Source organism: Phyllostomus discolor, chromosome 8 (genome assembly GCF_004126475.2).
Source record: "Phyllostomus discolor isolate MPI-MPIP mPhyDis1 chromosome 8, mPhyDis1.pri.v3, whole genome shotgun sequence".
Classification (NCBI taxonomy): domain Eukaryota; kingdom Metazoa; phylum Chordata; class Mammalia; order Chiroptera; family Phyllostomidae; genus Phyllostomus; species Phyllostomus discolor.
In genome coordinates, this window is record NC_040910.2 from 89,726,870 (window position 1) to 89,742,677 (window position 15,808).

At 47.2% G+C, this 15,808-nt stretch overlaps 1 protein-coding gene across 3 annotated transcripts in view; it reads left to right on the forward strand.

Moving 5' to 3' along the window:
• TEX2 (testis expressed 2) overlaps positions 1-15,808 on the forward strand; it is a 94,178-nt gene that overhangs the window by 67,202 nt on the left and 11,168 nt on the right. For 2 of the 3 annotated variants that reach the window (XM_028521221.2, XM_028521212.2), the window contains exons 7-8: positions 3,068-3,167; positions 12,910-13,042. In XM_028521221.2, the coding sequence (XP_028377022.1) occupies positions 3,068-3,167; positions 12,910-13,042 (233 nt within the window). The remainder of the gene's footprint in view (positions 1-3,067; positions 3,168-12,909; positions 13,043-15,808) is intronic. The other variant, XR_004904862.1, reaches the window with a different exon arrangement.

Below are 15,808 nucleotides of genomic sequence, written 5' to 3' on the forward strand. Positions count from 1 at the left end.
AGTTCACAAACTGAAACTCCCTTTCATTTTTTGAGGTCAGAAGTGCCGGCAGGTTAGACGGAGAAAAGGTGCCTAGATCCAGCGGCACTGGCCTTTCAGGGGCCGGCAGCACTCTCTGTTGCCAGCCCCAGCACCTCCACCCTGACCCCAGCTGCTACCCGTGAAGTGCCCTGCAGACCAGAGGGGACCCTGGTAGTGGCATAAACAGGCACCAAATTCCAAACCTGCCACCACCCTGTCAAAGGAACTCTTATTATTACCAATATTCAGATACCACTGGAAGAGCTATTCCTTAGTATAGTGAGTGTGAGTTAATGGCCAGTCAAGAGCCAGAATGACTGGAGGAGCCTGAGCCGTCCCCTGAGACAAAGATCTCTCCATCCTCTGGTGTTCCTTGAAGGCCTGGCATGCAGAGAACTCTTTGCTGGCCTTGCCCTGCAGTCTCAGATGGTCACCCTTGTACAAGAGAATGACTCGTTTTGAAAGAGCAGCCCAGTGTGCTTATGGTGAATGCTGAGTTTCTGCCCCAACAGCAAGTATACTCTCGGCCTTGGCCGGCTGCTCTCACACCAGCATGGGGCTCTCAGTTGTTAGGAGCTCTGTGCCCATGTCAGCCAGTGCTGCTGTTACTGCATACAGCTGCCCACATGCCGCCCACCCACCCGAGAATGAGCCATGCATCCGAACATCCACTCCCCACTGGGTTTACTTGGGAATACAAAGAGCACGCAGTGAGTCCCTCTCACACGGTGGTGCCCTTTGGGTGGGCAGAGAGAGGTGCTGGTGAAAGAGCAGGAGCAATGACCTTTCTTTGCCTTCCCTGCTGGGTACGAAGGAAGCTGCTCCAGGGCCTGACCCTGCGAGTTTTGATTCAGATCAGAGATCTGAATGAGGAGGGGGTCGGGGGTGAATGAGAAATGTTCTAGAATCTTAGAGTTGAGAACTCTGGTGAGTAAGGTAATCAGACCCTGCTGATGATCCCCCTCCCCATGCTGCTTACTGGTAGTGAGAGCCCGCCGCACCCCGCGGAGGCTTTCTCAGTCCCCTCCTTCAGCCCAGGTCCTTGCGGGACTGCAGGGTGTGGGATGGGGTAGGGTGGGAGGCTGGACAAAGCCACAAGGAGGGACAGCGTGTTTCTGTCTCTGCGTTTGTTCCTCTGGCTCAGTGTTGGACTTCTGTTTCCATAGAAACGCAGCATGCTCCTGACACACTAAATATTAGAATGACAATAATATGTAAAAAAGATGTTGGAGGGAGGGTGACAAGGGTGCAAGATTTTGGCTACATTCTTGGCCAAGTAGCATTCTGTAGGCTGATTGGGAGGCCAAAGACCACATAACACTGATGCTTTTGGAAAAAGCTTTTCCAGACACAGCAAGCACCAATTCAAAAATGTATGTTTGAGTGCTGTCTCTAGCCACGTCTCGTCCATCACAGACTTCATAGCCTCTTTAAGTTAACTGCTCCTCCCCCTCGCAGAAACTCAGAGGTGAAGTTCTCTGACTGGTGAATCCTGAAAATATGTAAGTTACTCTGCAGAGAGACAGCTGAGGAGGTCCAGTCTAGATAGGCATTAAATTCATGCCTGGCTAGATGCTACCTTGTTTTGTGGGAAATGTTTAACATAACTTAAATTTTCTAAAAAACGATTTTAAATTTTAACAAAATTAACTCTTATGTGCAAATGGAGAAATAGTCATGAAAATTAGAAAATTCTGGGGGAAAAGAATCGGGACTTGACGGATTTGAGAATGTGTTATAAAGCTACAGTAATACAAGCGGTTTGGTGCTGGCAGAAAATAGGCGCTCACCACCGTTTCCAGGGTGGTGGGAATCTTTAAAGGTGGCATTGTCAGGGCAAGTGTTGGTGGCTTAACAATAGGTTAAGATACCTGAAATTATTGGGAAAAAGTTAAAGTGGATCCCTGATTTACATCTTACACTAAAATTGGGAATGGACTCAAGTTTTGTTTTTAAACACATACAAGTACAGTCCAGGTGGAGGAAACATAGATGAATTAATTCTGTAGTCTTGAGGCAAAGTAGGAATTTCTACGCATGATACCAGTACTTTTCTGTAACTTCCTCTGTAAAGTCCTGCTGATAGCTGTATTAGTGGAGGTCCCACTCAAAGGGAGGAGCCTGAGAGGAGAGTTTTTAACAAAAGGAGAATCTATAAAAGGGTGAGCCTGTGTAGAGAAACCAGAGGGGATGGTGCAGCACCCGAGGGCAGGGCCGCAGTGGGAAGCTGTCACCTCTCCCTACAGGGGCAAAAATATGGGCAGTTACCAGAGCTTGGGCAGCGTGGCCTTGTGGGGAGGGCTGACCTGCTGACAGGAGCTGTGGCCTTCAATCGAGGGAGGGGACAAATGCAGGACATACTCTTCTCTGTACCTTACCCTCCCCTTTCCCTGCCTACCCAGTGTGGTCCAGCCCGGGGGGCACAGGGAGGGACTGAAACCCAGGGCACAGATGGCAATGTCAGCACATGGCCAGGGGATGGGATTGCTTTTGAAGGATTGTAAAAAATGTGAGTTTGCCTGTCAGAAATGTTGTAGTGATTTCTTACCTCCCCACCGGTAGTCGAAGAGCGGTCCATTTTCCCACACTGTGGCCAACACCGGCAATTACCACATCAACCCGCCCAGCATGGCTGGATCCCCCTGCACAGTCCGGTCTCTGGCCAAACGCCGCTCCTCAGAGAAGCCTTCACTGGCCTCCTTAGCTAAAACAGCCGACCTTGCCCACGTCCCAGACTCCCTCTGTCCCATTACCGGCCTTACTTTCTCTGCAGCACTAGCCACTCTGAAGTTATTTGTCTGCTTATTTATCTGTTTACGCCTCTCCAAGACAAACCCCATGAGAGCAGGGACCTCGCCTGCCTCCACAGGAGGAGGAGGGAGACGGGGAAGAGACTGTAGTACAATGCCCAGTATGTGGTTTATGCTCAGTAAATTCGGGCTAAATGAATGTATCCCCAAAACCTTGACTGTCGTTCCTTCTGAGAGAGTGTTGAATTCTAATGTTTACCAGGTACTAACGTCTCGTTGTTTACTTCTTTCTCCAGCTCCCCTACTTTATGAATGAGCTAACTCTGACGGAACTTGACATGGGGGTGGCTGTGCCAAAAATCCTTCAGGCCTTCAAGCCTTATGTTGATCACCAAGGTAACTCTTAATTGACTTTAGAGAGGAATAACCACTTACGTGAGTGTGAAAATGTCTCTGTCACTGCAAACTGAATACCAAGGCCTTGTGTTTGGGGGCTGTTGGGGGCTTTTTAAATCATGTATTTCATGTTGGTTGTCTTTGTTCTTAACAGTCAGCCTCAGACTGATGGGGAACAGGTCAGGACTGCCCCTCCTATTGCTTCTAGCCTCTCAAGCCCTTAAAAAGTCCTCCTTCTGCCGAAGATGCCTGCGTGCCAGTTGGGGCTTTTCTGTAATTTAGAAAACAGTCCCTGCCCTAGATGGCAGCAGCCTGGCCAGGGTGAGAGGCAGTGGGCTGGGTTTCGGCCTCACTCAGCCTGCGCAGGGCTCGCAGGTGCAGCTGTGCAGCCCCGGGGCCCTGCCCTCCTTCCAGGAGCTGCCTCTCCTTGTGTGTGTCCACATCTTTACCTTGCCCCAACTTCTAGGTTGCTGCGGGTTCTTTGATCTCCGTGTTTTACATCTTTATGTTCCTTACCACTCCTCGTAGGTGCTGGATAGGTGTTTGAAAAGGAGGGTATGTCATCAGGCAGTGTTTTGAGAGTAAGCCTCTCTGTTGGAGGAGGGTTCTCAGATTTGATTTTTAAGACATGCTACTGACACATTATTTATATCTACTCTTGTGGGTTGGGGAAGAAAGAGTTGGTTAGAATGCATAGAGGGTTTAAATAAATGTAAAGATTGATTTCTCTGTATTTTGTGGCACGCAGCTTGCAAGGACCGTGGTAGGAAATCTAGTACACGGAAGTCCAGTGGAAAGAAGGGTGAGCCGGGTAGGCAAGAGCAGTCTGTGAGCAGGCAGGAGTGAGCTCCCCGTCACAGAAGCAGCCAGCTCTTCCCAGGGCTGTCCCCTTTTGGGTGAACCTCTTTCTACCTGCACTGGATTCACTTTATTCCTCGGAAGGCTCAGGAACGGGGCAGAGAAGAAAATAATTACAGCTTTTTAAGAGAGTAATATTTGTTTTGAAGTAAATGTTTCAGAAAATGTAGAGATTCTGACATCTACTTGTGTCTCCTCTGTGTGGCTAGATCATATGGCTCTTGAAATGTATTTACTGAAATCCTTTTCTGTGTTTTTATAGATATATTTGATATCAATACAAAAGGATTATTATTTTTTAGTACTATCTCTCTAGCAATATTTCAGCTGACAGTGAGCCCATATTTTCATGTTTTGAGTATCTCATTGATTTCAGAGAAAGGTAGACCAGAGGATTATTTGCAAATGTGGAAGTCCATGTAATACTGCACATTGAGATTGCCTATAACACTTAATTGTGTCTACACTTTTTTTTCCAAGATTTTATTTATTTATTTTTAGAGAGGGAAGGGAGGGAGATAGAGCGAGAGAGAGAGAAACTTCAATGTGTTGTTGCTGGGGGTTATGGCCTGCAACCCAGGCATGTACCCTGGCTGGGAATCGAACCTGGGACACTTTGGTTCCCAGCCCGTGCTCAATCCACTGAGCTATGCCAGCCAGGGTGTCTACACTTTTTAAAGAAGATTTTATTTATTTTTAGAGAGAGGGGAAGGGAGGGAGAAAGAGGGAGAAAAACATCAATTTGTGGTTGCCTCTCACGCTCCCCCTACTGGGGACCTGGCCCGCAACCCAGGCATGTGCCCTAATTGGGGATTGAACCAGTGACCCTTTGGTTTGCAGGCTGGCATTCAATCCACTGAGTCATACCAGCCAGGGCATATGTCTACACTTTAATAAATCTGGTTGCCCTGGGGTTGATTAGTTCCTGGTTTTCTAAGAGTGAAACTAGAAAAGATTCTTTAAAATGATTTAGCTAGAGTTCTCTTAACCACATGTGAAAGTTTAAAAGATGCATCATCTGTGTGTTGAGTGTGTAGCTAGGATCTTCACTTCACTGTCAGCATACAAGTGCTACCTGCCTTCCTGTTGCTCTAGCAGGCTCTGGGTTGCCCTTTGCTCTTTGCCTCTTTAGGAATTGACTTGTATGTAACAAGCTGGTAAATGATCAGCTAACATAAACCCCCAGAGAGTCAGGCTTAAAGAAAGTAAATACTACGTGTACGTGCTCTGTTTTCTAATGCATTAGCAGTCTCTTATCTCAGGACCAAATTTTTTCTTTGTTGAATTAGTAGAAATTTCCAGTGAGAAGGGAGCAGTGCCACAGCTGTATCTAAGTGTCCCTGTGACTTTGAACTTTGCAGCCTCCCAGGGCAGCTTTGTCAGGCTCTGTGTGAATTCACCAACCGTCCTAAGTCTCCAGCCTCTTTGCTGTCCCTCTGAAGCAACACATTTCGCTAGAGCAGCCATTTTCAACCTGTTTCATCTCATGGCACCCGTAACTAATTTAGTAATTAATGTGGCACACCAAAAAAGTATAGTTTTTGCTGATCTGACCATAAAAAAAGTATAATTTTGATTTATATTCTTGTGTTGTCTGTTGTCTTTTTTTTTCTTTTTTCTTTTGGACAATCTAAGGGAAACAAAAGTAAGTGCTCCTGACTCAATAGTCAGGCAGTGCATGTTTTACAAATTCTTACAGCACACTGGTTGAAAATCGCCGCACTGGACAGATCAAAGCTTTGCTGGTTTTTAATCCATTGGAGACTTAATTAACTCCTTTCAGGGCAGGTTTTGGAGATCTGGCTGCTTATGTAACAAGGGAGGAAAGGAATGATTAAAGTCATAAAGCCTGTGGGTTTTAAAAGTTTGATCAAATTAGGTTTTTCCAAGTCTGCAAAGGATACAAGTGACAGTAAGACAGAAATGGACGTGGAGGAAATACACGTGCAGATTCCATTGCTCTGAGGAAAACTCTCCTTTTAGGGAAATTAAAATCGGGTGACTTGCTGAAACCGACTCTGAAAAGCAGAGTTTATTTTTTAGGGACAGGCAACCCAAGGCAAAGAGGCTTCAACAGCTCTCGGGAGAGACATCTCCCATGGGATCCCACACACATACCTTTAAAAAAAAATGTTGGCTTACTTGTGCTTGTTTGTTGGAGGCACCGAGCTCAGGAGAGATACTGGGTCCAGAGCTGGTTGGGTCACTCCACCCTCCAGATGCCCTTCTTGAGGCGGCGCAGAGTGGTGGTTGTGAGCGCCAGCTCTGGGGCTGGACTGTAGGCTTCACAGTCGACCCATCCCACAGCTTAAAGCTGGCAGATTCCACTAGAATAAATGGAAGGAAAAATGCCATTGTTGGCTTTCGTGGCCTTGCTAAGGAGCAAAGTCTGTAGTTCCCTGAATAAAATCACACATTGGCCGTGTTGGCTTGTCCGAGTTTTGGGACGCACGGCCACGTTCTAGTGTAGTTAGTAAGGTGGAATAGCCTCCTTCCCCCGGACATCCTCACATCCCACCAGTGGCATGTGGCTGTGAGCTGGCTTTGCAGGTCCTGCCTTCTCTCTGACCCCTCCCCGCTCCACAGACACCTCTAACCAAGGTGTGCATGTGGGTTGCCTCCCTTCCCTTCAGGCCACACAGTGGGGTCCAGAACCCCGTCTCTGAAACCCCCCCAAAACTGGCCTCCCCTCCCCACCCTTTATTGTCACCTGAACTACTGTGTCCAGGGCCAGGCCTCTGGGGTTCACCAGGCCACCCCTCTCAGCCATGCTCCTTTCCACTGTTTTATTAACTCTGTTTGGGTAGGTGATGTTTGCTCCTTCATTTATTCAGCAAATAGTCATCGTTGGGAAAACTGGAATGTTTAGATAAAAAGGAAAATACTACCCATCATTCCACTATTCAGAGACAGCCAGGGTTACCTTTTTGGTACCGTTGGTATATTTTTGGTATATTCTCTTCTAATATTCTTTCTCCTGTGGTTAAAAATTAATTTAGAGTCAAACACTTGGAGAACTGGGCAGATTGACTACATAGACTTGAAAGGGCAGTCAGAGACAACCCAGCCAGACCCTGCTGAGTTTTAGATGTGTGAGCCAAAGCCCGGAGTGGGCGTGACTCGCCAAAGGTCAGCCAGCAGCTTGCCTTCTGTGCTGTTCCGCAGCTGCCTCTCCAGAGGCTCTCCGTGCTCCGCAGCCGAGTGGCCCACGCTGGGGCCCTGCCCCGTCCCCATCCAGGGCGAGGCCTCAGGGACTAACAACTCAGCTTCAGTTTCCTCGTTTGTAAAGCGCTGTGTCAGTGGTGTCTGCCTCGTTCAGTTGTGCTGGAGGTAAATGTCACATGTAAAGTGCTCAGACTGGACATGTGGCACATGGACAGCCATCAGTGTTTGCTACTGCTGCTGTCACAAAGCTTTGTTGTTGGTAAAAGCCTCCTGATGGGGCTCAGTGGGGAACCTCTTCTGTCCGCCAGGTTTTCGTGTTCTGTGCCCAGGACCAGTGTCAGAATGAATCGAGGGTGTAGACTGTGGCTCCTCGGGTTCAGATTCATTCACTTAGTCTTCGGGACATTTGCTGCACGCATTTAAGCCTGCAGATGGTCACTGAGCGTCTACCATGGACAGTGCTGTGCTAGTTCGCCCTGTTTCAGGACGCCCAAATAACAACCCATGTTCCGTCCGAAGGCGTCACGTTCTGTGGAAAGATGACCATGACCAACAGGAGTAGGAACCTCGTCTGTCTTCAGAGAGGCCCTTAGTTGTGACTGGTGGTGTCCACCATCTGCCACTTGTCTTCTGGACCTTGACCGTTGCCTGTGTCCAGTGCTGGGACTGCAGTTACTTTGCCAACTGATTGTTTCAGAAACTGGAACCAGAGTCGGGGCATGTGACCTGCTCATTCCTCCTGCCACACCCTTGTCAACAGTAGACGTTAGGAGAACACCCACCCAGGGCTGAGCACGGTGAGAGGGCCAGACCAAGGGGCTCAGCGCTGATAGGAACAGCGTGCACACTCCGACTAGATCACATTTCACAAAGGAAAAAGGCTTTTTGTGAAAAGGGAGAAAAAAGACCCTTTCATGGAGCTCGGTTGGGGTGGGAGAGAAGAGATTGATTGGCGACTCTGTCCACCTTCAAAGGCGGCACTCCTTCCGAGAACATTCACAGGTAGACAGAGGTAGAAATGACATCAATCTAAAAGATACAGCCAAGTATAAGAATTCTAGTTTTCTGTGGCATCTGAGTAGTACACCAGTCTGTGTGCCAGAAACAACAGTCGCTGGTGAGTTCTAAGGGCCGAATAATTCAAGCATCTGCTCTTGGTAATATACTATTGATGCTCCATTTTAAGAAATTTTGTTCCTTGTGTGACAAATGTTGACTTTCAGAGTGAAAATCAGCCACTAAGAGTTAGAGGTAGAGGACATGGAGGAGCAGAACACATGGGGGCCAAGCCCAGGTGAGCAAGGCCTCAGGTTCTCTCAGCTCCTGAGCTGCCCATGCCCTGTGACATCTGTTCTGATGAGACTGATGCCTTAGTTGTCTTAACAGTAATAAAGCCCTGGCTGGTGTGGCTCAGTGGATTGAGTGCTGGGCTGCGAACCAAAAGGTCACTGGTTCGATTCCCAGTCAAGGCACATCCTGGGTTGTGGGCCAGGTCCCCAGGTTAGGGTGTGCGAGAGGCAACTGTTGATGTGTCTCTCACACATTGGTGTTTCTCCCCATCTCTTTCTCCCTCGCTTCCCCTCTTTCTAAAAATAAATAAACAAAAACTTTTAAGCCCTGGCTGGTGTAGCTCAGTGGATTGAGCACGGGCCTATGAAACAAAGTGTCGCTGGCTTGATTCCCAGTCAGGGCACATGCTTTGGTTGCAGGCCAGGTCCCCAGTAGGGGGGCGTTCAAGAGGCAACCACACATTGATGTTTCTCTCCCTCTCTTTCTCTTTTCCTTCCCCTCTCTCTAAAAATAAAATAATTTTTTAAAAAACTTTTGAAAAAGTAATAAAACAGTGTATTCCTGAGTGAATTATGAGATGGTTATGGCCATGGTAGAACTATTCCTGGGCCTGGGGGTCAGTCAGACAGACTCCCAGGGAGAAAGCAGAAGAGTGTCTGTTCTAGTTGTCTGGGGTGATACCCCTTGAGGCTACTTATGACCGCTGGTGGCATTGTGGTCTGATCTGCACCCGGTGGCCCGGGCATCGTTATTCTTCTTCAAGCATAAACTTCCAGAGGGCAGGCAGGCATTCATCCCGGTGTCTTGAGCTCTGGTACCTTGCATGAAGAACTGAATAAGCATTTGTGGATAGAGTAGCCTGTAACTTTTGCCACAGTCGCCCTCTGGGTGGCGGTGATGGCGGTAACTGAGCCTTTCCTCATGGAGCTGAAGAGTGGAAAAACAGTCATCTGAGCTGCTCACAGGTCCTTGCATGAAGTCTCAAGCTGTATCTTCCTGTTGCAGAGTCAAGTGCCTGTTTTATAGGGGCTTGTTGGTAATCAGGCACTGCCCTTCACCTCTGGACAGCTCAACAGGAGGACTGCTTGTGTGAGGGAGACCTGTGACGGACTGAATGTTTGTGTCCCTCCCACACTCATGTGCTGAAGCCCTAACCTGCCACGAGGTGGTATTTGGAGGTGATGATTAGGTTTCGATGAGGTCACAAAGCAGGGGTGCTCGTGACGGCATGAGCACCCTTCATGAGAAGGGACCAGAGGGCTGGCTTGCTCTGCCTCTGCCTTGTGAGGACACAGTGGGAAGGTGGCCATCTGCAAGCCAGGTGGAGAGCCCTCACCAGGAACTGAATTGGCCGGCACCTTGATCTTGGACTTGCAGCCTCCAGAACTGTGAGGAGTAAATGTCTGTTGCTTCAGTCACCCAGCCTGTGGTATTTTGTTATAGCAGCTCCAAGCCAAGACAGCACTCTGTGTTCATGTCCTTTCCCGAGAACCTCTCAGAAATGCCTGCCTCGCTCCTATTTAAAGGATTAAAAAGTTGTCCTTTCCTCCCCTTCTGGTTTTTGTCCTTGAGCACTACCCAGAGCAGATGGTTATGGAAAGCAGCATGTTAGTTAAATGAAATGCCTCACAGTAAAGTTTTAACGTTTGGTAAGAAACAACCCTGTGACTGCATTCACCTACAGGAGCAGCATTCAGCTCGGTTAGAGTTAAGATGCCACTCGTGGCGCAGTGTACGTCCCCGTCTTCACATCCTGGCTGCATCTATCCCCCGTGGGAAGACAGCGTCTCTAGAAACTGTTAATTTCATCCGTCAGCCTTGCAAGGTGGCAGCTTCTGCCCTGCCCGTTATGTAACCAGCTGGCCTCGGCTCCAGGTGGTTGTGCTCCAAGGTTTTCAGGGTGCTTTCTGCCTGCTGTATCTTGTCGCAGAAGCAAGTTTTTCTTGCACCTAATGCTAAAATTGTCTCTTTGCCTTCACCTGAATGTAACCACGTTGTATTAAAGTAATTTGTTGGAATATTTGCAGTTTGTTTCTGTTTTTAAAGGTTCTCAAACCATTCTTGACTTTCCCACATTTTTACTGAGAACCAGAGCTGAGCAAGGCCCCGTGGGTGGGCCTCATGGGATACATACAATGATACCAAAAACAGACCCTGTCCCTCATGCAGAGACTGGCCGGTGTCTTGTCCTCTCCCCAACCCAGACAGTGCAGCCTCTTCCCCTGGGCCCTGCGGCCTCCTCTAGTCTGGCCCATCTGCTGTGGCAACAGCAGCAAGCTAGGCTGGGGCAAGAACTGTGGAAGTGAGTAGGGGGACTGGTAATAGCAGAGAAAGGGAGGAGCCCTGGCCAGATCGTGCCAAGTGCTGGGCTGCACACATCAGTGTGGTCTCCCGTGTGCAGAGGAGGCCGGAGCACAGAGGTCAGGAAACTTCCAGTGAAGCTTAAGCTGCAATCCGAGTGACGAAGCTCCATGTGCTCTTCCCTCCTCCTCCCTGTGCTCTTCCCTCCTCCTCCCTGCCTCAGCTCCTGGAAGGTAGAGCAGCGCAGCACGGTGTCACTGGGGGAATGTCCTCATGGATGGGGTGTGGGCCAGAAGGCTCCTAAGCTTGTATCCATATTCCTGCGTTTAAAAAAACAGACAAACATAACCTTCCACTTCATAAGGAGTAAAATTCTGGTGCCCCTAATATGACGACCTTCAAAGGCAGTATGTACTGTTAATACTTACTGGAAACCAGGCTGGCATTTTCAGAAAAAAGGATTATGTCTGAATACATGCAGCAGCCAGGTAATTTGAGTTTATTGATTCTCAAGTTAAATAAAGTTGGAGATTTAGAATAAATATTTTCTTTATTGATGTTCTTTTTATATTGAGTTTAAAATCTATTAATATCAAGCCTATTGCACTGATTCCTTTTCTGCTGGAAGTGATTAATGACTAAATGTTTTTCTGAAAGCAGATGTGCCCTTTATTTCCAGGAATGGTTCCTATGAAGAGCAAGCTAATTAATGATTTCTAACTGCTTCATGTAAGCAAGAAATACAGCCGTTTTGTGAGTGGCTGCAAAGAAGACAATCATACTTGATCTGCATATTACTTAATTGAACCAGGTCATTCATGGAAAATAATTACCTTCAATTATGATAAAAAGAATTTGTTGAAAACAAATTGGAAATTATTCTGCCTTTAGTGAAAAATTATATACCATTAGTGCTTCTTGAGGTTAAGTAAAGCTTTTAACTGAGATGGTGGCCAAATGGGGAATATGTTATTTACTGTAATTGCTTGAAAATGCTGCTCTGTGTGAACAACAATTTTAGATTAATTTCCTGCCTCCTTTAAGTGTTGTCATTTATGAACATTTAAACACCCATGTGAAGGACCACATTTTGATTGAAAGTCCATGAGGTAGCATGGCGCTGAGTCTGAAAACTCATGGCAATCCCCATTCTGCCTGCCTGCCGAGTCAGGGGACCTTGGTGTAGCAGGTCCTGCAGTAATTGACGGAGCCCCGTTTGCATTTTAGCTTGCTTCTGGCGGGCCATCCAGGGAAATTCCACCAAGTTAAAAGTCTGTTAGATATGATCTCATCAACAATAGTATCTTTTCCAAGGCATAGGTTTTCTTTTTTTAAAGGTTTTATTTCTTTTTAGAAAGGGAAAGAGAGGGAGAGAAACATCAATGTGTGGTTGCCTCTCGTGGGCCCCATGCTGGGGACCTGGTCCACAACCCAGGCATGTGCCCCGACTGGGAATCGAACCAGTGACCCTTTGGTTCTCAGGCCGTCACTCAATCACACCCCAAGGAATAGGTTTTTAAACCAAGGTGCAAAGTGATTACCTGGCTTTATCTGGATAATCCTGGGGCTCAACCATTAAATCTTTTGTTTCCATTACTAGGCAATTTCCAGAAGGAAAAGGATTCTAAAAGTTTTTCTCACTGCCCTTATCATACCAAGCTAAATCTGAACTGTTTTCTGTTTCCCTTCCTTTCCTCCCCCACAATTTTAGATAATTTTAAGAGAGACAGTGGTTCTCATGTGTGTCTTTAAAGAACAGCCTAGCTTTGCAGGCAAGTCGCTGCGCCTCTCTTCTGCCCTGTAACTGCTTGGGAATCAGCAGGCCTCATTCTGGCTTTGCCCTGGTTCATCCTGAGGAGGGGGCCCTGCCAGCGCTAACATGTGCACTGAGCTCATTTTAATAGGATATTGAAATGCCGGCAGCTTGCCAGGTGCTTGACCCATTTCCAGAAGCTTTTCTTTTCACAGTTTCCTCTTGCATGCCTTGGTAGCACAGGCAATACCTACCTGTGGACTTTCAATGTGATACCTATTTAGCTACTTTCAGATATAAATTTTTATACTGTAATTTATAGTCATGTTTTTCTAGAGGGGAAAAAAACCTTCTGTTTTTTCACCATTTCTCCAGGACTCTGGATCGATTTGGAAATGTCCTACAATGGGTCCTTTCTGATGACTCTTGAGACCAAAATGAATTTGACCAAACTAGGTAAAGAGCCTCTTGTTGAAGCCCTGAAGGTTGGAGAAATTGGCAAAGAAGGGTAAGGGGCTATATGAACTTACTAACCCAACCCTGGGGACCCACCCTCCCCCTCCAGGCTTTGAGAAATAGGTTTGATGTGTGGTAGTCCCGGGTGCTGATTGAGCTTCCCGGTAAGTGCTTCTGGACCACTGAGGGTTTCGGGGAATGGTCCCCTGCTTTCATGCCCCGCAGGCTGTGAGTCCCAGCTCTACTCAGCACATTTTGGCCTTAGCGCTGCCAGTGGGAGACACAGTATTGGTTTCCCAGGAAGCATCACTGACTCAGACCAGCAGGGCAGGCTTGTCTGCGCAATAAAATGCTCTCTGAAGAAAATCACCACTCAGGAAGTACCTCCTTCAGCCTACAGCCGCAAACAGCCGTATGTGGGTGAGGCTAAGGTCTCCAGGGGGTCGCTCTGCTTTAATCACAAATATTTATGATCTGTGACTGACTTTATAGCCAAGAGGGTGCTCCTGAAGTGTTTTGAGATGCATTTTCCCTCAATAATACAGTACTGATTTGTTCAGTAAATGCCTCTCTTTGTAGAAGATCCTGCATCTAATGCCCAGAGTTTGTCTGATTTAGTAGATATTCCAAATTTTGAGCTCATTAATGAAGTTTGATTTTTTTCCCCCTTAAATGCCTAGACTGGATAAGCTGGAAACTTTACATTCCCACACACCTTTAAAATTACCAACTACAAATTTAAATTATATAATTGTTTTTACCAAAATAAAAATGCTGATTGGAGCCTGCTTCTCATACCTTTAGCCCCTCTGCAGACTTAACAGTGTGATGACAGGAAAATGCCACAGGGAGCTGTCTTCCCAGAGTCTAAATATAAGACACAGACTCTTAAATTTTTGCTTAGTTATGATACTGACCTGATACTTCTATTTCTGTTGTGCTAAGAGCAGAGAGGGGAGCTGGGTCATACATTTAAGAATGTTCCTTTACTTAGATTATTCTGATTTATCCAGGTTACTTAATGAAATGTTGCTATTTTAATAATTGGAGAATTTCATTTGCTATATGCAATCTAACCTGTGTCTATGCTATTTCCCTTTTATTTTTCTATTTGTTAAAATGTGTTTGGATTCGGCAATCTGTGGATTGTATTTTCTGGTGAGTGGTATTTATCAACTCTCCATGTAGCATCTCATACCCTGTTGGTGCTGAGTCTTGTTTGGTCCTGCGTGGCGCCCCTGGGAAGTTCGTCCTTTCATCATGCTCCTGGACATAAACACTCAGTTTGTAGACCAGAGGGGACTGAGGTGGGGAATATTTGAGAGCTTTCCTGGCAGGGCAAGTCATACAGACGTCCTGGACTTGAATTGCTGGGGGATCTAGTCCTGTGGTTAGACACCACTTCTGTCCCGGCACCCCCCACCGTCACCCTGCACACCTGAGCATCGTCAGTCTAGCTAGGACAGGAGTTGCAGAGCCAGCTGCTTGGAAAGTGAAGCACGTCAGGCAGCAGTGATCTTGAACGTGAGGCCTAACTAAACGGGAGCACAACAGACAAACATCTGTCAGCAGAACTGGTGCAGGGAGCCCTTTCTGGAAACAGCTGTGCTGGCCCAGGGCCGCTGGGACTGTGTTGGAAGGGGGCGGGCCCCTGAGATCCCTGCCCCTTAGGTGTTTCACGTTAACTGTTATTCGTCCAGCTCTCTCGCCATAATTTCAGGTTTACGAACTCTTGCTGATCAGACAATGGACATGTTTCAGAGCAAACAGTCTTCTCTAGACTGTATGGGAAAAATCCTCTGCTTTTAGAATGTGATAGTATCATATTTAATTTGTAATATATTTCTAAAATACCACTTTTTCCCAGTAGGGTATGGTATAAAATATTTTGCTTCTTCCTATGAAGGTGTTAAGTTATATGTTGGCATGCAGTTGGCTGTCACTTAATTTTAAAAGCAAGGAAAAACACAATCATAAAGCACTTCACTTGGGAGAAAGTGGCCTGGGTACGTGAGCCCTTAACACTTTTTTGCGTAAGGATCCCTTTGGGAATCAGCACTCTGGATCCTTCTCCCAGAAACGCCCACACATGTACCATTTGGCTCACAATTTCTGGGAACGTTGAGAGCCTCCGGCAGCCCCTCCACAGCTAAGAACCAAATCCCAGTGACTCTAGAATCCACGTCTTCACTTCCTCAGTCCCGAGCATGTGGAATCACCCCGAGGCTGCATGCTGGAGGAGAGGCGGGGTCAGTGTGCACTTGGAGTGCACTTAAGCCGCTGATCTTCGGCACAGACGTCTTCCTTAATGTTGAAGCTCTCCAAAGAGCAGAATGTCTGGAGAGCTGGCCCGCAGCAGCCCTCTTCCTCCAGGCCCTCCCGGGAGCCTGGGGCTGCTGTCCGGCCCTCCCTTTGAGGCGAGTCTGCTTGCCCTGCTGTCCTGCTCTGGCAGGATCTTTGCTTTGTCTCCCTGCTGTTGTCAGTCCTGCCCCTTCCCCCCAGATGTGCAAATGATTGTGCCCTTGGGGAGTCTGAGGAGATGCTGCTCAACCTGTGAGAAGTCTTGTTTACTGGTAGGAAGTTGGTTCACATCTTCACATTATTACCCTGAGGGCGATGGCGAGAAACTGAAATCTGTGTTGCTTTTTTCTAGTGAAGTCCTTTTCCCCTTGAAATGTGTATACACTTTATATTTGCAGACATTTTTCCTTTAGTCTTTTTATTTCCCAAATAGTCGTCTCGTTGCATATGTAGTTAACATACCTTTGAGGCAGTGTACTCAGTAGAATTCAGGTAGCGAGCCGAGCAGTCTCACCTT